Source organism: Pipra filicauda, unplaced genomic scaffold (genome assembly GCF_003945595.2).
Source record: "Pipra filicauda isolate LSUMZ 115617 unplaced genomic scaffold, ASM394559v2 scaffold167_size3244652_pilon, whole genome shotgun sequence".
Taxonomy (NCBI): domain Eukaryota; kingdom Metazoa; phylum Chordata; class Aves; order Passeriformes; family Pipridae; genus Pipra; species Pipra filicauda.
The window spans coordinates 1,710,503-1,736,632 of NW_024104184.1; the positions used below are offsets into that span (position 1 = coordinate 1,710,503).

The 26,130-nt window shown below is 40.8% G+C and overlaps 2 protein-coding genes across 4 annotated transcripts in view; one reads left to right on the forward strand and one right to left on the reverse strand.

The window, feature by feature from the left end:
• Positions 1-3,054, forward strand: part of COG5 (component of oligomeric golgi complex 5) — a 183,460-nt gene extending 180,406 nt beyond the window's left edge. Inside the window, exon 22 of the mRNA XM_039379426.1 lies at positions 1,407-3,054. Within this exon, the coding sequence (XP_039235360.1) occupies positions 1,407-1,521 (115 nt within the window). The 3' untranslated portion in view covers positions 1,522-3,054. The remainder of the gene's footprint in view (positions 1-1,406) is intronic.
• Positions 1,576-19,765, reverse strand: HBP1 (HMG-box transcription factor 1). 3 transcript variants are annotated; one of them, XM_027731942.2, is made up of 11 exons: positions 19,739-19,765; positions 15,653-15,845; positions 14,360-14,594; positions 13,315-13,447; positions 12,415-12,526; positions 12,183-12,295; positions 11,703-11,859; positions 11,000-11,144; positions 8,282-8,611; positions 4,863-5,004; positions 1,576-3,374 (listed from the first exon to the last, which is right to left on the reverse strand). In XM_027731942.2, the coding sequence occupies exons 1-11, from the start codon at positions 19,751-19,753 to the stop codon at positions 3,357-3,359; spliced, it is 1,593 nt and encodes a 530-aa protein (XP_027587743.1). In that variant the 5' UTR covers positions 19,754-19,765; the 3' UTR covers positions 1,576-3,356. The 3 variants fall into 3 exon arrangements, with proteins under 3 accessions (XP_027587743.1, XP_039235362.1, XP_039235361.1); XM_039379428.1 differs by lacking the exon at positions 19,739-19,765 and adding an exon at positions 18,871-19,096; XM_039379427.1 differs by lacking the exon at positions 19,739-19,765 and having other exon boundaries at positions 15,653-18,856.
• Between the last annotated feature and the right edge of the window lie 6,365 nt (positions 19,766-26,130).

Genomic DNA, 26,130 nt, shown 5'->3' on the forward strand with positions numbered 1-26,130 from the left:
TTTCACCAAAAGCTCATCTTTTGGGAGTAGCAGCAAACATAAATCCCGCTCTGCCTCAACAGCCCACCATCTTCCAGCAGTTTATGTGTATTTATAGGCACAACACTGCAGTTGCTCTGTGTTACCATCTCCCTTAACCCCTGTGCCCCCCGCTCCCTTCACCAGATGTGCATGACAACCATCTGCCTTCCCACAGTGGGACTGGGAATGTTCCTGTCGTGTTACCAAAAGCCAGTGGGTCCTCTCCCTGGCAGAGCAGCTGCGCTGGTGTGTCCTGCACATCCATGAAGGAATGCACGTGACAAAACCCAGGACTGTCCCCCCCCCCAGGGACTCAGAGTGACGTTTGCAGCAGGACCTGCTGCCCTGTGGGATGGTGCCTGGGAAGGGCTGTGATGACGCTTTGTATTAGCACTGCTGCTGTCACCAACCAGAACAGGAGCAGCCAAGTACCAGGAGCTGTCTTAAGTCTCAACTTGAAGTGGGGTCTGTGGTTTGTGCATGTGTTTTCCTAATGTTACAGTTTTGCTGTAAATAGCACAAATGTGTAAAAAGAGTTTTAGAAGAAAACTCCAAGATTATTTTATCTGTTACACGAAGAAATAGGAGAAGCAGAAAAGGAGAGGAAAATTAAATTAGAAGCCATATTTACATGTGGCAAGACTAACTTCGCCTACTTAATGAGACAGTAAACTGGAATCTGAACAGATCAGCAAAGTCTTTGTTTTACAAATATGCTGTCATTCAACAATACTGTGTACTAGAACGTTGGCTAAAAGGTGGCTGTATGTTGTAATGCAAGTTATGTACAGACGTCATCACAGTTGCCCCTTTTAGCTTTGCAGTGTTTTATTTGTGCAGTTCGCACAAGAGGACCCTATGGGTGACGCCCTGTGACAAGGTCTAAGAAAGCCACATCCAAGCAGCACCTCGCACGCACGCTGTCTGTGGTTAGCACAGCGTTTCCCCCAGGACCGCGGCAGTTCAAAAGGCTGTGCCAGGAAATCACCTGAGGGCACCGCAGTTGTTCACCAGTGCCCCAGTTTTCATGCTCCAAGTTGCACTCTCGGCATCTGCAGCAGCTGGGGACTATTCTCTCCCTTTCTAAAGGTTGCCACTGTGCCCGAGTCTGTGCGTCAGAGCTGTCATTTCAAGCCATCTGCAACGTGCTGCTGCTTATTTAAATGTTAACTTGTTTGGTCCTCAAAACATGCAAGAAAGGAGAAAAAGATCATGAAACAATTATATAGAGCTTTGCAAGGCCTTTCTTGCTCACTTCCTTCCACAGAAACAAGTAAGGACCATCTGATGAAAATTCTGCAGGAGGGAATAAGGCAATTAATTTCAGTTGCAGATCCTGAATTTACTGAACTTAATTGCTTTACTACTCTTTTTTTTTTTTTCAGTGGTGCACTGGAAGCTTATGTTCAATCAGTCAGAACAAGAGAGGGGAAGGAATTTGCACCAGTCTACCCCATAATGGTTCAGCTGCTGCAGAAAGCCATGTCAGCCCTTCAGTGAGCACACTTGGATAACGCTCTCGACATATGGAATGGACACGTTCAGTCGGGGGTCTTTGGTGCCACAAATGTATTTACAGTTCATGTAAATTATTCCCAAATACAGAAGCTTTACAATGAAACGTGTTTACCTACTTCATCTCTGAAACTTGTCTTCTTGCTTTACTTTCACATTACAGGAACTTATACAGAAATATTATAAGGAAATTGTACAACTTTTATGTGCTGTAAGTCTACATCTAATTGAAACATTCTTAAGCATTCCTTTTGAATTTAGAAAAGTGTAAAATTAGAAGTCAAATATTACAGTATAATTGCTGAATATCTCAAATAAGGAAGCAGCTCTTTTCCTACAAGTATGGTTTTAAACAGTTGGATACATTTTAGCCTTATTCAGAAAACTGAACTTATGAAATGCTAGAATCATCAGTTTCCATGTAAAAATCACTAATTTTAACAGAAGGAAAAATATTTATAACTAACCTAAATGATTCTCTATTGCACTGCTACTTGCTTAGAAATAATTTATATTTATTTCAACTCTCTTTTTGCTTAAACTCTAATAAAGAACATTGACTATTGAATCCGGAAATCAGTATTTGAAATTCTTCAACATCTTCCTAATGGTAAAGCATAAAAATATACTTTGGATGGGTTCATGTAAAGACTTCCAGGCAGAACATGCTCACTGCTGCAGGGCTGAATTAGTGATTGGTCTTCTTCATTTTATAAAATACACAACACCAAATTTTAATGAATTTATTTGAAATAATATACAAGAATATAGTGTGCAAAAATCTTAGGGGCAACATCATGTAGACGTGTCATAAACTGAAATTTACAGTTGTGATTCTTAAAAAAAAAACAACGCACAGCTGTTTAGTACAGGAAAAGCCATGATTGTAAAAGTTCACAGCAGAAGCAAATTGTAATCCTAATGCAGTTGCTCTAATTTTAGACAGTTGGAGGAGAAAAAAAAGTAAAGTGCAAGTGTTGCACGTATAGTTAAGTGCAAAGTTTGCCCCCACCATAAAGATGTCTTATGGCAAAATAAAATATTGTAGAATATGTGGCAAAGACAAAACACAGAGTTATAACTATGATGGTGATGGTATCAACAGCACCATTTTTCTTGAGATAACGTTATTTTTTCATTCATCCTCTCCCAGGCCATTGTTTCCACCATGAAATGACAGCTCTCACTAGTGCCAGCCGATGCAAAAATATCTCCCTTGTGGATACAGGTTTTATAAGTGGCATCCCAAGCAGCAGCTCCTTTGCTACATCACACCATGCTCTCCATTCCCACACGTTCTGGTAACTTGCTGGCAGCGGGGCAGGCTGGGAAGCTGGAGACTGATAATACACTTTGCCATTTCAGAAAACCCCAGGCCCCAGAATTGCAATTAATAATATGGTTGTGCAATACATATTAATCAGCAATAAGAATCAATGTATATAAACAGCTGTTACATATTTTAAAATTCCCCTTTTTGTACATTTTCTTTTAAAAATAAACATTTATACACATCTCCTTCGCCTCTTTCTAAAGTACTTTAGCACCACAGGATATCCATTTTCAAGCCTATATTACCTGATACATATATGAAGTTTGGAAGAAAAATAAGGCAATTTGGTTTAAAATGCTGATAGTTTTAGCTTACTTAATGTTCTATTGTAAAAAGCAAATCTGCACTCAGATCATTTCCGACTTGATGGTGCCAGTATTTTATGGTCACACAGAGTCACAAAAAATAGTAAGACCTTGATCTTTTGCATCTTCTTGCCATTGAGCAACAGCCATTTTGCAAACACAGTTAACAGAAAAATTCTGGCTTAATGCTGTTGTGAGCCCTGAGAAAAGAGAAGAGAAAACCAGGTTAGCAGTTACCAAGCAAAGGGGAAGCAGATCTAACCTTAAAACTAGCAAACACTTGTTCTGAAAGCCACAAGTACTTTTCACTGGTCAGTTATTCAGAAGAAAACAAAAAGGCCAAAACCAGACATCAAGACTTCTCTGTCACAGCCTAGAGTCCACCAGCCATTAGTAAGGTAACAAAGATGTAAACAGTTCAGTTCACTGAATTAAATAATTTAAAAAGGCATTTCCTGATGTAACACTGAGGTTCTACAGATCCTGTTCTCTTGGCCTGAAGCCCCTAAGGACAAGGAAAATCCTACTACAAGGCAGTGTAAGAAAGCCATCCTTTCTACTGAGGCAAACTCATCACTACTCCTCTCAGCTGCAGAAATGCCTCTGAGTTGCCTGAAGCTCACAGGTGAGTGTGTGATCTCACCATCTAAAGCCCAATACTGCAGTAATGTAGAAGCAGAAAAAATAAAGACTAGTATTTTAACTAAACCCACAAGGAAATCTAACATAAGATGACACTGTTGATAGAATGCAGTGAAAAGAAAACCAGCTTTTTCCTAGCAGCTGGGATTTGGTGGAACCTTCTGCAACAAGGGACTGGGAACTCAGCACAATGTAGAGCAGAAAGAAGCAACTTAAGTGTAAGAGCATTTCTTATTCAGTCTTAAGGCAACACTTGCATATGCTCTTGAGAAAGCAGCCTCATTTACACATGAAAGGAAGGGGGATAACTTGAGGATGAAATCCTTCACTACGTGGATGGTTTCACCAACTATGGAGATGAAGTCCACACCACACTTCAAGCTCCTGCCCAGGCATAAAATGGCTGATGAAGGCACTCGGCATTCTGTGCACCTCAGTGATCTCTCCTTCCAACCTACTCCTCTAGCTGAACAAGCTGAATCTCCTTTTTTTTGATGTGTGCTTTATATGATGGTTCAGCTTGAAAGCCATTCTCTTTAATACATCCACCACCTACTAATCCACACCTACAATCTTAGATTGATGGCTTTCTACAAAGTGCAAAACAATTTATTTCCCTACAGAAGTAGTGTTATCTGCTGTATTTATTTTACAATTAAACACAGTCATAAGTCAAAGGGATTCACCAGGAAAAAATTATTTTGCTCCCTTAATATCTTCATATATGCTGGTATAAATAAGGATTAACAAAACAGAAAAAGGTAAAGAAAAAGCTTTTACTGAACAAAAAAAATTTAGGTACAACCTTATAAACTCAGTTACTTCAAACAAAAGGTCATGTACCCTTCCTCCACATTTCACAAACACACTCACTTCTCAGTCCAACAGAATTCACAAAACTCTCATATAAAATATTCAGAGAGAAACCCTCTCCTGAAGAAGGTCTGGGCTACCAAGAACGCAACTTGTACTGCACAAACCCCACTGTAGCTACCTGTATGAACACATATAAGTGCATTGTGAAAAAGATTGCTTCACAAACATACAGAATTTGTTCGTTTTCTTTTCCAACAGTCAGGATTTAAACGTTTCTGCTCTTCTGCCAAGGCCTTGGCTTCTAGTGTGTACATCCGTCTTTCCTCATTTTTCATCTTCTTCCACCTGTCCCCGAGTATCACACTTATGGCTCTGCAAGATAAATGTTTACAGTGTGGTCAGGATGGTGCTAAGAAATACCCTGATTTTTTTCTTTTTTTTATCTGAGAACTTTAAAGAAGACAGAAGTTAAATGGGGGAATAACACAGAAGGAAAAAATCAAGTGTATCTTAGCATTTTTAACAATCATGTTTCTGGTTATATTCTCATCGCTCTTTTAATAGTTAAACAGTTGAGACTTCTGTGTTAGCTGAGCATGGGTCAATGCACATTCTAACATTTCAAAGGGTGTACGTTTGAATACGCAGCAACTGGCATAAACCAGCAAAATAGGGATGTTAAAAAAAACACCACCAAATGGTAACTCACATTTGTTTTGCTCTACTTTCATACTAAAAGACAATATGACAGATTTGCTGAAAATATGTTCTCTAATAATTAGGGCAATGAACTGAATATGACCTCAGCCAAACAAATATTTGATTAACTCCAAGCCCCCATGTCTATTTAATCAATATGTGTAGCTTCCTCCACCTTTAATCCATGCTGGGCAGAACACAATGGTAAGTTCCCATTCCTATGCAAAGGGAACCGTTTGTTCTAACACATCTATCACCATTTCCAGAAGCTAAATTAATTCCTTTCCTACTCTCTCTAAACTCTAGGTCTTTTGAGAACATTTCCCTGTATTATCATGCCATATTGCTTAACTGCACTCCCAAATGTTGGATCAATATCCCATTAAAGCTTTAACTCCATCCTTCAGCTGAACAAAAATCTCTAAACAACAGCTCTTTTATCAATGACAATTACAAGCTAATGAGTAGTTTGAACACTTTGGCTTCAGATTACAGTGATGAGAGTTCTATGATGGGCTTTAACAAAAAGGTGGACACAACTAAGTCCTTTGCTTTCTACTATTAACAAGTTCCTTGCTGGCAGCAAAGCTTTTCATAGACTTTCTAACTGACTGTGGAGTGTCATCAACCATTTCCATAACATGGCACATACAGCAATTCTGAAGGCTTTTCTGCACCACACCAAGAAAATGGATTTTGAATCCTACAAGACCTTTTGGTACCATTCACACTTTCCCAGAGCACTCAGGGAGCACAGCCTGACCTGCACTGGGGCTGCCCTTCAGCCTGTGGTGTCACATGCCCTGGTGACTACTCAGAGCAAACTCCTCAAGCTGCCACCAGATCCCACCAACATCAAACCCATTTGCACAGCCTGTCTCTTTGGCGATGGAATTTCTGGTTTTATATCCTAACTGAGAACCAGTATCTTTGGTCTGTCATCAGAAGCAAACAAACCCCAGTTTAATTATCAGATTTTTCATGTTTTGACAGTGTCCAGAGGCAAATCAACAGAAACCTGTCTGCTTTGGGTCACCAGTTTGTACTGGGTCACTCACACCCCCAGGAAAGAACATGGTGACCCAGAGAGAGGAGGTTTGCTGAAAAAGCAAATCAAGATGCACTATGAAATCTTTGTATTTCAAATCAAAAATATTATTTTCCTCATCTTTAGAAGGTTCACTACTCAAATTATTCAAGGATTTCTGAATGCACAACTAAGTCCAACAACAGTTACAGTGAGAATATCTAGAAAATAAACAAGTGCAGCCCTAACACCAGTTTCTAAAACGTGGTCTTACAGCCCACAGTAGTTTTAAGTATCCCGTGACTCTTGATTCCTGCTTTGTTTACAGCTCTCTCTCTTGCTCACATGGCTTGAGAGCTTCTTTGTCTCTGAACAGACCGTGTAACTCTGAATACCTCAAGTTCTGTCCTGTCTTACAGGGGTAAGAAAAATAAAGTAACTGTAACAAACATAACCCCAATGTATAAAAGTAACTACTACATTGTAACATCTACTCAGTAATCTGAAAATGACACAAACTTACATTTTTTAAAAAAAGAGTTGTCTCTGAACAGCCAAATAAATGCCTCAGCAACACTTTAGCAACAGTAGCTAAATTTCTGCAACATCAATTATCCCTAACTCTGTTTGTGCTGTACTGTGTTTTATGGATGCCACGAAACTGCACCCAAATGCACTGCCTTCCAAACGGGGCAGTGAGCAGTGAATGCATTCTGAAGCTCACTTGTAACTTTGTCATCACTTTCCTTCAAGGTAAACCTCCTCACTGAAATATTCAGCTTATTTTCACATCCATGCAGCTGCAGCTCCAGTTCACTGCATCCATTTGAAATCAGCATTCTCAATTAAATGTATAACCATCATAAACTTTCCTGGCTGATATTTGGTTCCATTTCTCATTGATAGTTGCAATGAATGTGAAGGCAGCAGATCTGCTTCACTGAACTTATAAATATTACAGAACATCATCACTGGGACACACAAGACTGGCTGGGATTTAAGGACGGGCTATTTATAAAGCACGATTTTATTTCTCAATAGCAGTTACAGCCTCCTTACTAGAACATTATAAAATAGCCAAAACCCCTTTCAAAGCACTGTCAACTTTAATTTTTTTACCAGATTTAGTACTAGAATTTTTATGTCACAATGCAAAGTTTTCATAACGTTACATACATTAAAAAATCTAAGATCAGTGCATGTTCATGTGCTTTAGTTTCTATTTACATATGCATAATTAGCACAAAATATTACTTAAAACATATGTACTAGAGATCTTTATAAAAAACATTTAGAAGTGAATGTACCTATAGATTAAGAACAGAAGAACAAACTAACAAAGACCTGTCCCCCAAACAGTCATACAACTCTTCCTGCAAGTTTCAGCAGATTGCTGAATGCCTTTAGGACAAACAAAATTTGGCAATGTACTGTCTGGATTAAGATCTTTCAGATATCCTAACAATCAGTACTCCATTATTCAAAAGGATATATAGACTGGAAATAAATGCTTCTAACTTCATGAACAATTTCCAATATCATGTCAAGACATAATTAGAAGAACCAGAAATTCCCTTTTTTCCATTACAGCACACAAGCAGAGCACTTCCTCACTCATCAGTGAAAACAAAGACTGTTCTGTATTTGTGACTCTGCTGATGCACATATATACATGTATCTGTTGCTTTACCCAAATGCTTTCTCAGAAATTACGTTTGCCAAAACTGGCTTGTATCAAGTTCACTGCATACTGTAAATATTTACAGTCCACCCCTAAATTACCCTTCATGTTAGCATCTTTCAAAACTTGTTCTTAAAACAATATACACACATTGTATTTTAAATGCAAAATTTAGGCCATATAGGGAGAGAGATATTCTGCTAGCTCACCCATAATAGCAAAAGTACAGTTTATATCATTACCTGTTGTCTTTCCCTGGATACATCTGAGTGTATTCAACTCTGTATTTTTTGGCAAAAAGCATGAAGGCATTCATTGGTCTTTTGCACTTGTTTGGAGAAGTGGCACTCACAGTACTTGCAGTCCCTGAGCTGTGGCTTTTGCCAGCTTTGCTGTACAAAGGATTGGAGGAAAGATGTGACGATGCAGGAGAGGCACAGTTTTTATTACTGCATTCTGATCTCTCAGCATCCTGATTGTTTGATCCTCCACAGGACAGAGAGGCGCGGCGCTGGCGGGCCATGCTGCTGAGCACATACACTGCAGAGGAGTCCATCGGTGTGAAATCGTAACTACAAGGAAAAGACATCATACAGTGATCGAGTAATTTTCACGTAAAATCCCTAAAATACCTGTTCCCTCTTCAACTGTACTACATTTCTAGTATCCTGGTCTCTTTTGTGTGACATAAAGATTTGTGCTTGATGCAGATGTCAGTGTGAAAAACAAAAAACCACAAGAGTCTGGCAGATAAATTAGTATTTTCTTCAATGTGATGGCAGACTGCAACTTCACACGTTCTGCTGTGTACTTTCAACTCCCCAGCTGTGTATCAATTAGCTATACACTGTCTTCAAATTCCATCCTCTTTTGAAATACACTTCTTTCTTTCTGCTTCTGTCCTTACCATAAATCAAGCCTGTTCAGTGAATGACAGGTACTGAAAGGGACAAGTGATGTGGAAAGAATAAGCATTGAGTTCACTTGCATACACATATTAAGGACAGATATGAAAGCACTAAATTAAAATAAATTACATGCATTACTGTGCAAGTAACTTCTCTCGGCAGTTAAATACACACTGTGTGACACACGAACCTTCCACTGAGATAACACCACTTTTCAGAGCCCCGTGACGTCGCAGCATTTGGTGCAGAGCTGACAAACGCCTGCCCTCTAGTGACAAAACCGCGACATTCCTCGGCATTTCAAGGGATTTGAACAGCTTTGAGGAGTTGTTTCCATAAAATTTAGACCTCCAAATACTCCAAACTCTTGCAATTCTTAGTTGACCGACAACTACAGTTAACCTCCTAAGCGCTACCGAAGAAGTTTAATTCTACAGACTATCTGTTACCATCTCCAGGTGTGCAGATACAGCCTAGGAAGCAAAGGCTATGCTGTCTTTAGCACACTATATGGATAAAACACACTTGGAAAGGTGCTACTCAATCATAAATCATTAAATTACCACCACAAAATAAACACAAAACATACATATGCTAAGGCTCCACTCACACACTGCTCAATGTGGCTAATAATTGCATAATTTAAGGTCAAAATAAGGGCTTTGAAGAGCTTTTTTCTGAACACGAAGTAAAACTACTAGCAAGGAAATAACAGCATGTGGCAGTCCAGCCCCAATCTGCAAAGGTAGCTCCTTTTGTGGGACAGAACCACAAGGAAGAGTGGAGCCTGAAGGGTTGCTTCTAACATAATGTGATAATGCTGACAACCTTGCAGGCTATCGCAAGATAAGGAGAAATGACCTTCCTGTTCTACAACAGTCCAGCACTCTTCCTATTCCTAATCTCCTTCCCTACTCCTCATCTCCTTCCCATAACACAGCAACAGCACTTTGTTTTTTAATTCTTCTGTCCTGTTAACCACAGCTGCTGCTGCACACTTCCTTCTCAGTCACTTACTCCCGTCTGCCCAGAAAGAAAGGCAAGGAATTTGAAGTGTTCAGGCAGAACTCAGCTGGGCTGCAGGATTAGTAAGGAGCCAGAAGTCCAATTTCTTGAGTGAGATGTAGCTATAGTGATTCTAACAGCTCTCCATGTATGCAGTTCAGAAGAGGAGTTAGTAAGAAGAAAAAAAAACCCAGACAGCAAAGGAGTGAAGCCAAGCAATCTGAACTTGCTCTCCATGCCAGACTGAAATCACACAAGAGCTCCCAGGGCCTGAACTGCAAACAGCATTTTAAATTCCTTTTCTTCTACTGTAAAAAACCCAGAAAGCAACTGGACTAAAAACAGATGCTAAAAAGGTGCTAACATATAGGAGAAGATGGATTCTACTAAACCTAGAAATCTCAAAATAGTATGGAAAAAAATCTTTAGTTTTTCGTTAGAATCATTTATGTTGGACAGGACCTCTGAAGGTTATCTGGTTGAACTTCTAGCTCAGAAAAACCTCAAAGTTAATCAAACTTTGAAGTTAGGTAGGTTTGCTATAATACAAAAGAATCCCAAGAAAAAGAATACACAAAAATAAGAAGTAATTATGAAAGTACTGTATTCTAAAGCCATAGCACAAGCATTTATCACTAAGAAACTACTCAGATAATTAAGATACGTAGTTGCATAGGAAGCACAAGGTAACAGCTGGCAGACATATTACTATGGGAAAATTGTACTAGGTTTTTCAAACATAATTCACTTTACCTGAAGAATTTATACAAGTAATATATATATTTTTACTGCTCTATCTAATCTGTCTTAAAATATTATAAAAAGAGGCTGAAAAGTTATTTCATTCCAAAGTACTACATTGCAGTTTAACAGAGTACATAATTACACAGCTTTTCTAGTCCTGAGTATTCATTTTTCCCTATCATTTATCTTATATTACCAAAACTATTCTCTCTTTGCTCTATATAATGCTTCAAATTCTTCTAGACTTAAGGTGCCTACTCATTAAATACAAGAACCACTGAGGCCACTTTATCCAAAAATTACCTTTTAAATGTATCAAAAACACCTGAATCATCAAAGTTAATGGCATCAGGGTGTCCAGGAGGTAGACACAGATCTCCAAGATGCATTTCACAGCATGGAATGCCATGCTGTACCACAGTCAAGCTTGGATAAAAAGATGACCAACCTGAAGTGGTAAAGAGTTAAATTAGACAAACGGCCAGACAATCTCTCCGGTTCTTCATTGGAGCAATCCTACATCTCTAAATTACATAATTTTATAAAAATGTTCTGATGTAGTTACTTTCACCCAAAAGAAAAATCAGAAACACTTAATTACGGAATTCTTACTGCAAACAGTTCATTTTTATCTCAAATAAAATCTCATTCTAGCAAAAAAGTAATCAAAACCTGGAAACTTTTTACCATCATAAGTTCCATGTCTAGCAACTGAGAAAAGCCTCTTATTTGCGGCTCTTTCTCCCCCGCCCCCCCAGTTTTTCTGTTTTCCTGAGCTCCATTTATATATTTGATCAAATCTTCCCTTAAGATATAGGCAGTCTTCCTGTACCTTTATGGCTTTAGCTTTGTTTGTTCAAATTCTGGATTTCTTTACAAACAGAGTAAATTGTTTCTACACCACAACTTTCTATTAATTTCTTGAATATGGGATGCCAATAAAATCTGTAATCACTTTCTGAGAATATTTTAATATAAAACCAACTGTACTTGTACTATTTCATACCTTTATTTTTAACATAAAATGGATGGTCGAGTCTGCATTCTACGGTAAGCAAGCCATCCTCCACTGTGCCAGGATCAAAAGTCAGCTTCAGCACTGACTCACCACAGGAAATACTTTCTTCGTGAGAAATCAACTTTAGACCATTGGAACCATAGTCCTGTAAACACACACAAAGTTCAAAAAACTTCCCCCCAAAAAAGCCCATACCTGTGTATACTACAGGTGTATACTCATCATCATACACTGTACACCAACATTTTAATTAGTATTTCTATCTTGCTGGTAAAGATGATGTAACATTCAAAACGTACCTAAATGAATTAAATTCGAGTACTTTATAGTAAGATACTCGAATAGCTCTAGACATCTTAAATGTCAACCTGTATTCCTGAGATGGTAATTAAAGGCACAGGGATAATATAAGAATCGCTAAATATTTGCTACAGGTATTGAAATAAATTTATCAGAACTAATGGCTACCTTGTAAGGGCTCACTGGGAGATCTTCCTCTTTTCCACAGCTTTCAGATCTTGCAAACTCTTCAACATCCTGCCATTCTTTATTGCGTCCTTTATGAAAGCACAAACGAGAGCCTAACAGATTTTTTCAAGGGAAAAAAATTAGTGTTAGGTAAAAAAGTCTTTCTTACCAAAAAAAAAAAAAAAAAGACAAGACAAAACAAATACTTATTTGATGGTACATGTTATTTTACCTTTTAGAAAACAATGCCAAACAGTTGAAGGCCAGGAATGGCACCATCCTAAATCATCATCATCTGAAAGTGATGACATGCAGAAAATGCCAGATTCTGATTCACTATTCGCCTATTAAAAAAAAAGCAAAATGGTGTTGATATTTTACTACAGAAGATTTAAGATTTTAGGGCTGGTCTTATATGTCTTAAGACATAGTCACTCATTTGCACCTGTGGCATCATTTTGCCTCAAATACCAATAGGAATGTAACACAGAGATTCAAGGAATGCAGTAAATATGAATGGAGCATTTTCATCTCCTGAGATGCATCCTGAAATTTTTGGGTTTCATTCTCTGAGATTGATTTTTACACACCTATGGATTATTTTATGCTTAGGTGTAAGCCTTTTACAAGCTATCACTCTTTGGTCATCCACAGACTCACTCAAAGCACATGTTACTCTATGGTCCAATTACTGGAAAGCTGCAGGTTCAAGCTGGTTCCAGATAAATCACTTGGAAAAATTCAGTGTCGTTAACAGACAAGTTTCAGACACAAATTAATACTCAGGAAAGGGAGATATGGGACCGACAGTATTTGTGCGTCTAAAAGGAGAGAGATCCATATTTCCTTTTGAGGTTGCAAATGAGTTAATAGAGTTTTTTACAGCTTGCTATAGAGGGAACTACAGTAGTAGCAAAGTATTCTTAGAATGGGATCTCTTCAGAAAAAATGTGAACTCTATAAAGCAGCACTACAAGCCTACCCTGTGTGGTAAAAAGAAACAGAAAATCCAGCTTAAATAGAAACGGTATGGGTACTAAACAGATTATTTTTTTTAAACCAGTTTCCCTTTTCACAGAACTTAACTCATTACTCATACATCTTCATTTTAAAATGTTTCAGAACAACTCACCCTTTCGTGTCTGACTGGTGTTTCATCCACATCATTCTTGGAGAAGTTAGGATCATTGTTTGAAGCTACTGGTGGAGGACGTGCATAGGAATGTAAACTTTTGCTTGTAGCTATTATGTGAACAGGAGATGATCTACAATAAAAACAAGTATTTTAAAATAGCTCAGATTAAGACAACTTGAGACTTCACTGCCATTACTCCAAAATGCTTTTATTGCAAATATTTCTGTTTGAGTGAGCTGAACACCAAATAAACCTCCCACACACGAGTATTCAAATTGGATGATTAAAAGGTGCAAGCTCAGGCAAAGAGAATATTTAGCATAACTCCTGCATAGCTTCTATACAGCACCCAAATGACAGTATTACTTCCACAACAGCATCTCACTGTCACAATGCTGAAGTTTTTACAAATATATTGAAGTGAATACCCCATTCTTAAGAGTAAACAAAGACATCTGCTCTGCCCTAATAATTAAATCTCAACTGCATTACTATTAACAGCACCGCATTTAATTTTCTAAATATAAACCTAAGACTAGGATGTAAAATGAGAAGTGAAGCCCAAAAATTTTCAAGATTCCGCACTGCTGCTCACAGCCTCATGGAATTTACAGATCACAGACCTGAAACAGTTATCACTAAAATATACTTTGCATTAGATTTCCAATTAGCTCTGTTAAAAAAAATTTTAAAGTCAGTGCACTAGAAAAGCGTTAAGAATTTAACACAACAAATTCTTTTTAATTTTTCATCTGCTGCTTCACATGAAGTAAACATCCATAATTTCTGGGCCTGCTTTGACTAGGCAATGTCGTTATATCAATGTGTTATATCATCCCACCTCGTTCATGGCTGGAAACTAAGCAGCTTTTGCACCAGACTCTGAGTCCTGTGCATACTCTCACAGAACAATAAAGATACTAAACAGATCAAAGAATAGAGCTCCAGTTCAAATTCAGAAGGTATAAAGAGTGAAGGAAATGTTCCTGGAGACACAGTATTACAAATCCCCACAGTTCAAAATTGAAAAGAATGTCAGTACCTGTTATAAAAAGCGCACTGCATCAAAGGACTCTGAGGACTTGTGGCTATATTTGCTAATTCTGTCAACCAGTTCACCCCATTCTCACAAGAATAAGCATTTTCTGGATTGCTGTTTGAGGTATGTTGGCTCCATGAAGGCCTTGAACATTCCTGATGTGAAACATCAGCACCAAGCTGAAAAAGTGCAGGTGGGGTAGAATCTGTCTGCACAGCCTGTAATTCAGGAAGATCATCTACAAACAAAAGCACAGATTACCATAATTATACCCAATTCTAGTTGACATCAAATATTGCAAATTTAAATAAAAAAGGAACCACAATAGTTTTATTTTTTTGTATCACAACTACCAACATTTTACAAATCCTATTCGTAATCCTGACAAAACGGCCCCAGAAATAGTAACGCCTCTAGTCTAACGTACAGTCACACAAGAAATTTAAGAAAAAAATAAGTTAACTATGTAAAAATGTAGTTCTGGTACCAGTTTACATAGAACTGTACTGCAGAACTATGCAAAATGTAGCATAGTTACACGCTTAACTGAAATATTAAAACATTCAACAAAAGGCAATTAAATTAATCTGTCCTAGCAGGTGTAACACTAAAAATTATCAATATCAAAGGCTATTCAAGATAAAAGTTTTCCACGTTCCACCAGGGAACTGGAATTAAGTCAGAAACCATGAAAGCTGAGTAGGGGTGAATTCCTGTCAGTAACCTACACCTTTCACATCCCATACAGAATAGCAGAATAGAGCCCAGCATGTTAACAGAAGCCTGTGTTATGCACTTCCATGTAACTAAGTTTCATTATTCTTAATCACTCCATGAGTTCAATTAAATGTGTTAATATTTCACTGATTATATCAATACTTTCTAATGTACATGCTATTTTTCTCCAGTACATAAGAACTGAAGTTAAATGTTCCTCCAGCCCAGAATCTTTATTTGCAGCAGATCTAAAGCAGCATAATTTCTCTTTAGGAGGAGCTCTTGAGCGTTGTGTTTGTTATTCTTGTGCCAAAAAATTGTTTCTCTGGGGATTAGTAGCAGAAATTTGTGGCTGTGAGTTCAAGAAAACATTTGAGTCAAAAGGCCAGTGTGTAAGAACTGGAAATGGGTTAAAGGGAAAAGTGACTTCAAAGTAAGACCTTCAGATGTCACAATTCACTGTCACATTCCCTGTCCTACTTAAGTTAAAAATCAGCATCAGCTTCCAGTAATTTCAGTATAGGAAATCTGCAATGAACTTCAGAATTCAGCTTCTCTTGAAAAAGTCATGTTATTTACCAAGTTCCATGTGCTCATCACAGGATGCATATCCAGGAGAAGAGGGCAGGTTTTCATTACACTTCAGCAACTCCAGTGACTCGTTCATTCCTGAAGTTCTCTTGTCCACTACCAGAAGGAGTTTCTGAACTGCATTAGGCATTTGATTTGTCTTCACTTCCCACACCATGTTAGGATGCTCCAAAGCATCTGACTTTAAAGAGACAGAGGTTAAAAACTTGTATGGCATAGGAACTGGTTTAAGTTGCATCTGATACGGTACTTTATTACCAGAACTCCACAGTGTGTTGAGTATCAGAGCATAATTCAGGGAAGTCTACAGATGATCTTGTACAATCCCTGCAGAAAGCAGAGCTAACTCTGAAGTCTGGAGGCTGCTTGGGGCCCTGGCCACTTGAGTTTCTAGTATCTTGAAGGATGGAGATTCCCTGACACTTCCTGGGAACCTGTTCCAGTGACCACTCTTGCTGTAAAGAAGCCGTTCCTTACACACATTTGAACTTTGCTTGCCACAGCCTGTGCCCACTGCCTCCAGGATCTGAGGTTATCTCCTCAACCACCATTCAAGCCAATGTAAACAACATTCACTGGTACCCTAAGCCTCTCATCCCATCACAGAAGGCAATCAGATGGGTCAGACAAGATTTGACTTTGGCTAATCCATTCCAGCTATTCCCTAACCCAGACAATTTCTTGCCTTGCAAGACATGGCTGTCAGGAGGATTTGCCCCATAATATTTCTCAAGGCTAAGGTTAGGCTGGCCAGCCTGTAGTTTCCTCATATCCTCTTCCTCCTTGAAGCCAGATGTGACATTTTCTTTCTTCCAGACATTGGGAGCCCTCCTGCCAACAAATCCACTGCCTTTCGGAGACCATTCTCACAAGGTGTCCCTGCCTACAGCAGGGTGCTTGAAAATAGATGATCTTTAAGGTCCCTTCAAGCCCAAAACAATCCATGAATGACACTGGCCAGCTCCCTTGGAGGCATCCCATCCAATGCATGCCTCACAGAACCGGCCTGCCCCTCACTTGCTCCTCTTCTACCATAGACAAAGAAGTGTCTCACTCTGTCAGACCCATGTGGCTACACCCAGGGACTTGAGAAAGCTGGAAACAGGCCTTGCAAATAAAGATCAAAGCAAAAATGTTGCCCTCAACCTTGTGACATCAGGTCTCCTGTGCCATTTAGCACCAGCCCCAAATTCTCCCTAGTCACCATTTCACCACTGTGGCGTCTCCACAGAAGCCTTTTCCAGTGCCCTTCACATCCCTTGCCTCCAGGTGCAGTCTCAAGCACAGTGGACTGCAAACATCCTGAACAGCATTGCAAAGGGAAAGAAAAAGAAGTCTTTACTAGTAGATTTCACTGCAGTTTCATTTCCCTAAATCTCAGTACTGTAACATTTATCCCAAAAGCATTATTTTAAATTATCTTCAGCAGAGCACTGCGTGCTTATTCTACACAACCACTGCCTCTAAAAGCTGGCAAACAAGGTTATCCAATCTTTAGTAATTTCATTATCTACTGGGTTTTTTTCAGATGATGATGAATTAAAGCTACTATAACATGATTACCTTGTACTTTAATGAAGTGTCATTGAAAAAGTAATCACAAGACCTCATAAAGGAGCAGGAAACACAGCTCAGTAAGAAAGAAAATCTGAGAAGTCTACCTCCATGTTCACGTCCACTAAGTAAGGCACATTAAAGAAATAAAAACAACAGCTAAAAACAGCCTAATATTTTCACATCACAAAATGACTGGGGTTGGAAGGGACCTCTGGAGATCATCTAGTCCAACCCTCTCACTGCTAAAGCCGGTTCACCTACAGCAGGTTGCATGGGATTGTGTCCAGGAGAGTTTTGACTGGAAAATTTCTAACCTTCTCATCTCTTAATCTTTCAAATACATGCAAAACTTAGAGAAACTTGCATGCCACACATAAAAGAATGTTTGATTCTACTCAAATGGCACTACTACAAAGCTAGGTCACTTTATTCTGATTTTAAGGAGGTGGAGCAGAAAGTTTATTTGATTTGAATTTGTTTTCATTTCTGTGGTCAGTCAGTGACATTAATTTTACCTCCAAGAAACATCTTTAATGCAAATTATTCCTCTATCATCCATGTGGGACAGCAGAAGTACAGAAAACCACGAGAGCAGAGAGCTCAGCCATTTCTGCAGAAAGTTCAGACCTGAATAGAACAGGTCAGGACCTTGAAGATTATCTCCAACTAATCAACTCTGAAAAGCCACTCCTTGTTTTTCTGGCTTGTGTACGTCCTTCCTTTCCCCCCTTCTGCTTTGCTTTTTTTGCTCTATTTTTTCCTGCCAAAATGAACAAGCTAACTTATTTTTGTAACGCTACCTTCTCCTTTCTTCCTGCCAGGTGCCAAGATTTGAAAGTACCTGCCCTGCTATCCCAACACACTGAAGGTCAGCAATAAGGTACAGACACAACATGCTAATCTGACAAGCAAGATACTTGCTTGAGAAATGAAGTGTTCCTGCAAGTCACAAGAATTTCTCTAAACCAAAGCCACCCATGTAAGAAAGCCAAAAAATCCTCTAACAAATGAATTACAAAGAAATCATAAAAAACTTACAAAGAAAAACAAAGAAAGTGCCCAACTTTACTTTTTAATGGTTTTATCCCATTTGATTAAAGCCTGTTTTGGATATCACGTGTTTCTCTTGTCCTCAGCCTTTCAATGGTTTAGAACATGAAACAGAATGGTCATTAATTCGCCTGTAAAGATTTTTTAAAACTCAACTTCATGTTCAAAACTTGTTGTGTCAGATGTTTTTTGGAAGCATGCTTCACAGGACTGTAATTACTACTGTCGTCTTTAGAGGCTAAGCGAAATTATTTATTGTTTTGTGCTTTAAAATAACTTGTCATGCTAAAACAAACAGCAGTATTAACAAAGACATTATTAACTGAACCATGTCTATTTCTGAAGGACAAAAATAAATGTGTGACAAGAGTAAATAAAGGCTGTGGCTGAGAAGGGGTTCAGCAGGATCTGGGCAGCATCCACCCAAACCGCACTGCGCAGGAATGCCTGGGTGGAAGTGCTTCCCGTGTTTTTTTTCCTCCTGGTATTTGCCCTCCTTCCCCCAACCCACGGCCGAAGTCTCAGGCAACATCTACGCCTGAGCAACGCGCTGGATGGAGTTTAATCTGAACAGCTTCTCCAAGCAAAACACAGCATACTGGCAAGACTGGATCTATCCCAGGGACTTTTCCTGGCGCAGCTGCTTTGATCAGGGATCCCCGCTCCCCATTCCCGGCCGTGCCAGGGAGCGCAGCGCAGACAGAGCGTGATTCACCATGTTTTCCAAGCCCGGGCGGCCCGTTCGCGTGACGCAGGGCGGGCCGCGCTCCCCTCACGGCACAGACACCCCCCGGGACCCTAAGGGTGACGTTCAGAGCCCGATCCGGGCCCGGAGGGCTCTGGGGACGCCCGGGAAGCCCTCACAGCTCCCCGAAACACTCCCGGGAGCCCCCACGGCTCCCACCGCCCCCGGGCCGCCCCCCCACCCATCACGTGACCTTGTTTACACCCGCGGCCACACGGCGCATGCGCGCTCGGCCCCATTCATTCGTACTGCGTAACAGGGGCCCGGGGGGGCCCCCCCGCCCCGGCCGCCGCTCCCCCCGCGGGGCCGCCCGGGCCCCCCGCACCCGGCCCCCTGCCCCCACAGCCGCTGCCCCCGCGCCGGGCACAGCGCCCTCGCTCTGACAGATCGCGGCGGGCAGCCGCTCCCTTAGGGAAAACAAGTGGGGGACACCCGCCCTGCTCCACTTGTTTTCGGGTCTCGAGGGCCCGCAGGGGGGCCGGCGCACCGCGCAGGTTTCATCCCAGCGGCGCGGGACGGTGGCAGCTCCGCCGGGCCAGTCATGGAAGGCGCCCAGTAAACAATGTCCCGGGCTCCCTTCGCCGCCAAAAGCCTGCCCTCGCGGCTTCCTCGGCTCGGCCCGCGGCCGCCGCCGCTCCCCTCCAACCTCGCGGAACCGGCCTGCCCCCCGCGGCCGCCTCGCAGCCCCCAAAAGCGGCAGCTGCAAACTTTGTAGCACTTACCGAACCCGTCGCCATTACCGAGCTCCCCTCGGCTGCCCCCCCGCCCCGGCCCCGCTGCAAGTCCCGCCCACGCCCAGAGCTGCTCGGCCGTTAAGTGGCCAGAGACGACGTTGCTCAAGCCGTAGCCGCTTCCTATTGGCCGTCCGGCCTGCCTGTCAGGAACGCACCCGGAGGGCGGGCATGTTTTGACTCTCCCGCGCAGCGGATTGCACCGCGCTGCACATCAATCACCCGCACACGGCGTCCCGATTGGCCGGTGCCCCCGCTGACGCGCCGAGGGGCACTCTGGGAGCTGTAGTGCTCGCCGCCGCCCTTCCTTGCCCGCGGGGCGGCGGTGAGACCACAGCCCCCAGGGTGCCCTGCGCGGCGCCCGGCGGTGGTAAACAAGCGGTGCAGGGACACGTGTACCCGGCCCGGGCCGCGCCGCGCCGCGACCCCCGCCCGCAGAGAGGGGGCTCCGTGGGATCCCCGCGGCCCCCCGGGACACCCCCGCGTGTCAGCGCTGCATCGAAACAGGCTGCGCAGCGCCCTGGGCACCGCCCCGCGCGGAGGGTGAGGGAAGTTACTAAAGGTCAGGCAGTGAGTCAGCACAGTCGGCCCTGCCCCGGCCTCGGCTCTTACGTCCCTTCCACTGAAAAAACACCGGCCCAAAATAAAAGTTGGTGAGGGGGGAAGAAAAATAAACTAAATTAATGCAGGCTTATAAGTCCAGTAGTGTCTCCCGTACATTCCCATACATTTATTGCCAAAATAACAACGTGGTTTGGTTAAACATTACTTTTGACAGAGAAATGAAACTACAGATATTATGAGATTTGCCCACTTATCCAGTGACTGGGAGATCTTAGAGACAAAGCTCCTCCCGAGGCCACGTCCTCGTCACAAAATACAGTAATTACTAAGCATGACGTGATACAAAGCAAATGTACAATTCAAAAACAGTCAATATTTTAGAAACTGATGGAGAGTTTCAACATTTTGCAGCTGTTTGCATTTTTTCAAGAAAAGCATTTCTTTCTTATCCTGTTTTCAATATCATTCCAATAATGAGTATGCGTCCTAAATCCTGTCTCAGAGCTTTTGTTGTTATTTGCTATCTGCAACAGCTCTGCCTTTCAGGCACGCTAACACAGCTTTGCGAGAATACAAGAAAAAAAAAAGCACAATTTAAACAATTGGTTCCGTGTTCGTTGTCCCATGACAAACGTGGTTAGTGGCCGCTAGAGGGAATGCTGGATTATTGTTCCCACAGGCCTACAAGGGTAACACAATTGGAAAGAAAAAAAGAAAATTAAATCACATACACAGAAATTGTACTTAGCATCGAAACACGCTCAGTATGCAGATGTCATTGGCACATCAGTTTAAGATTTGCCTTTTCCAAGAAGTTTGTCTGTTAGTAAACTCATTGCCATCTGTAGGCACTGTTTGGAGAGATACACTACTTTGAAAAACACACAGTATCTTCTGCACTGTGAACTGGAAACTATTACTTTTTATATGCAAGTTTAGCTTTAAAAAAAGAGTAGAAAAGGCAATGCAATGGAATTTAATTAAAAATCTTCTGTGCTTAATGACCAAACCAACCAACCCTTTACAGAACGTTTTCCCAGTTCGAAAACACGAGTTAAACAAGTGCCTTGAGGAAAAATCTTAATATTGAGATTCAAATATTAAGCAACTAGACAGCTTATTATAATATCAACTGTCTATCCCACATTCCACAAGCTCACATTTTTCCTATATTTACAATTCAGGGTTTTCCTAAATAACTGATATATCTTTATATTAGAAAGATTTTGTGGCATCCTCTCTCTCAAATACATTTTTTTAATAAATAGAAAACTGGTAAACCGGGAATCATCTTTTTTACACCACTCCACAATAAAATTAATTTTAAAGCTGTGCTACTTCCCCTTTCTCTTTTGATCTCCCTTATGTATCTAAACAGCCCTTAGGCCCTTTGGAGAGACACCTGAGCTTCTGGGGCTTTTAATGAATTTCACTGCTGACCCTGCATCACCAGATGGAGACTTGGCAGAAGACCTGTGCATGCAGATGTCTCCCTTCTGCAAACAGGCTTCTCTGCTTGTGGTACAGCCACTTGCAAGGTAAAGCTCACCATTTACTCTTCTGAAAGCTCCCCCTGCCACAGTGTGAAAGATGGAAAGGGCAGAGGCTGGATCAAGCAGCTACAGAAGATACAAGATCCTGCCTCAAGTCCCCTCACATTCTTCAGAATAAGTTTGTTGGCCTAAAGATTCATATCATGTTATGTGGCCCATTTCCACCCTGTTATGTACTTTTTGAACCCAAAACACCCAAACAAAATAGCTGCACAGCTATTTGCTGTGAAGGCTCACAGTTCTCTACAAATATTACAAAACTGTTAGATGTGAAGCCCAGTCCTTTGAAATCCACTGGCCCAGATTCCAGACATAGGTCTAGACAAGTAAATACCACTGCTGAATTAGAGCCTTGATATCACACTGGAATCTATAGCATACCCAGAAAGCACAAAATATATGAGTCCTAACTAGGACCAAGATTACAATCTTGTAATGATGAGTGTCTGAATTGTTTTGCGATTCTAAAAAGAGACATGTAAAACCTTTCTTATTTTCAAATATACCTTTTCTTCTTTGCATATAGTAAATTAACATTTACTCAGTGGGATGTAAGAGAAAATGAGTCAAAGGACAGGTAGTCCATGAAGTAGATGACAGCAGAAAACTATCGAAGCTTATTTACTAACCCCCTTGGTTCAAGGCAAATATGTATCATCTAAATTTCAGAATTAAGATTATGTCAATGCCATACTCCTTGAGCTGTATGTCTAGTCTCTAATTAAATCATTACACCCCCTCCACACACCCTACCTCGCCTTAGTCCATGCCCAAAATGAATGGGTGCTCAGAGAATGAATCAATACTGTGTAACACAGACACTGTTGGCAGCTTTGCTGATTCAGTTGCTTCTGCTGTTGTAAGAGGTAGAAAATAAGGTGGGGGATTGGGAAGTGTTAGTTGTGAGTTCCTGTCACATTATGGGTGCAGAAGCACAAGAAGCACAAAACAATTAGCAGAGTCTACACTATTAGAAAATACTGATTAATTTGCATCTTAGCTATTTACTTCTTAAAATTGCCAGCCACAAAGTTAAGAAATCACAAAGTAGATTTTTAAAATGAGTAATATTTCAAAGTCATATTAATAAAATGTTATATATTGGGTTTGTGCCTATCTCCACTTTTAATCCCTCCTGTCCAAAGCCAATCCTGCCCTTATGACACAGCTGTTACTGCTGACTCTCTGAAATACACCATATCATTATTTTAATTCTACTACAGCTGCTTTCTCATCCACATGTAGACATTCACCCTCAGTAATTAACTAATACTCCCCCAGACATCAGAGGAACCCTGCTCACCATAGCTTCCACTCCTACTCAACGTGGCAGCCTCTGTTCTGCCAGACCGTCTCACACCAGTTTTCTCCTGTCACAATGACTCCTGTATCTCCTAAAGCTATTTGTACTCATTCTCTCTTCTCACAGCTTTTTGTGCCTGACTACAATGGTGGTAGGCTCCCTCCACCTTCCTAAGGACAACTCTAGGCATGCCCATCCCCACATTTCACCTCTTCAATCTCCTCACAGAAGATGCTGTTAGGAATGAAAAGCAGAGGAACAAAGAACTTGTTGCTCTCAGAAATTAATTTTTCCCTTGAGTGCTAGAAGGGAAACTTCACTTGCTTCCTGCAGTCTGTTCAAGGTGGGGAGAAATGGAATAAACAGCAGGCCAGAGATGATTTTTTCTTCTAAGACAGGTCAGGAATTAATGAGAAATTTATTTCATGCCACTAAGGCACAGATTCCAGTTTTAGCTAAATTTTACCACCTACAAAAATAAAGCAAGACAAAGGTGACAATAGTAGGCAAAAAATAAAGGCTTGATATATTGTAAAAACAATCCAGAAGAGTGATAAATAAGAAAATCATCTATCCCAGCTCAAAGCTTTCAGAAAAACAATTCAAGAAGAGATTATAGATGATCTGTAGGTTTTCTTTATGCCGACTGGTAAATTAAAATGCCCAGGAGTGTTTCTGGAATACAATCATCTGTAATGACATTTGTTTTAGAATTTTTTTGGTAAATGGTAAATTTTTTTGCAGGCCAATAATAAATAATTTTTGGATAGGGTTTGGGAGCTACCATAGGCTAAGGACTGTTCTCAGTTGGCCATCTGTGTATGACCATCCCTTATGGAAAGCTGGAAAAAAGCTTCCAAGACAGCTTATACACAAGCCCAGATAAATACTGGAAAAAAGTATGAGTGTTGGTCATTCAATGCCTCTGTACTAGCAAATAGTCTCAGGCACATAAGATTTCCCGTGATAGATATAACTATACAGATGCAGCAAAAAACTAAAGGTAGAGTGAAGCTAAGGTTGCTTAAGATAGTCACACCACCTGACTCCACAAGGACAAAGCAATAAAGAGAAAAAGAAGACAGAGCTTCATGATAAGTTGGATGGCTTTTTCCAATTATCAGAACTGAATTTCCAGAATCTTCAGAGATATGAGGGAGCAGGTCCCAGAGGCTCACTCGGCTGCCAGGATATCAGTCATCCACAGAGACCTGCACAGAGCGTTATCATCTCCCAAAACTTCATAGCTGCTCAGCTGAAATAATTCAGTACCTTCAAAGAAGAAAGGACAAAGTATTCATATCATGCCATTATGCTCTTTTTAGGCTGTCCTGATTTAATTTATGTCAGTAAGAAAAGGTTGAGTCAGCAGATACTGTCACAATGGCCTAGTATAACCTAATGTGAGAGCTTTTCACGTGGTTTTGACTGGGCAGCTTCTTTTGTGTAATAGCTTGGTCTTTGTTCCTTCCCTGTTCCCCCCATACACACATATGCCTCTACCAGTTCTAAGGAAGAAACACAACCCTACCCACGGTATTCCCACAGCCATGGCAATGCCAGTACTGCACTCCAGCACATTCTGACTTGCCATTAGAGAAGAGACAAGGATGGGACAAAGGGGCTGGGGAAAAGGAAGTTTCTGTCCAATGAACTGGACCTAGCCAGTCACTCCACTTGCCTTACATCCCCCTACTGCCACTGGCTCTTCACATCCTGTCAGAAGAAAGATCTTTCAGAGGGAAAGAGAGAAATGGTGTGAAGGAAGAGACAATGTTAAAATTTAATTTTCTTTGGGCTTTTCATATCCTACCAAGATTATTCAGGCAGTCAACAGCAGCGATCTGTATGTACTCAGCATACAAAGAGGCTACTCCTCCCAGATAAAACTGCAAGTAATAATTGAGAACTACAGACACAGGAAACTAAAAAACAAACAAACAAACCCAAACAGCACACCTATAGCCATCACATGTATAATTGGATAAAAGAGCTTTGAACTAACATAAAAACTTTAGCAAGAGCATGTAAGAATGTCCATGCTGTGGCAATTGACTTTCAGCAAAGCACTTTGTTCAGCAAAAGCTATAAGATGCAGTAAGCATCTGAAAAAAAGAAGACTAGGAATTGCCAGTTCTGTGGAGGATGACCAGCAGATACTGATTTTGCACATCTGGGAACTCTTGATATTGAATAAACAATAATGTTTGCCACGGCAAGTGTGTCATGAACTACAAAATGGCACAATCATGACATAACTATCCTAGAGTCACCTTAAAGAAAGCTTAAAGCACCAAATATTTCAAGCAAAACAAAACCAAACCACTAAAACCAAACATACCATTTCAGCAAGGACCAGAATAGTCTTTACTGAATAAAAAAGACAACATGAGGGAAGAAGATGGAGTGACAGTGGTTTAGATAGTAAACGGTTTCACAATGCTCTTCAGAGGTTTGCCTCAAGACTTCCACGACTGGTGACTTCTGGACCTCATACAGGAGATCCAGAAGGAAATGATTTCAGAAGTGTTTATTTCAGATGACTTTGAATTAAATCTCATGGAGCACAATGTCATTTGACATTTAAAAAGTGATGGCATCAGCACTAGGACCAAGGAAGCTTGCTTTCCTCAGGGTTTGTGTCTTGTGATTGACTTCAGGGCTGTGGTCAAATTCTTTTCCCCCTGATTAAGGCATTTGTAAACAAACACTTGCTGCCATGTGGATTCTCTTTCTCTTAGTAACATGTGAGCCATGAATGCCTCTCCTACAGGATTCCTCTCAGGCTTTTCTCTCCTCACTCAGTGGGGCATATTTTCAACAAACAATTGGAGCTTCCCCCCCACCCTTTATTTTTTCCTATTTAGAACTTAACCATCTGTCAAATTAATTTAAATCATATGCAGAATTATAAATCACTGTTAAGGTTGGGGAGAAAGGAGAGAGACAAACCAACACATAGC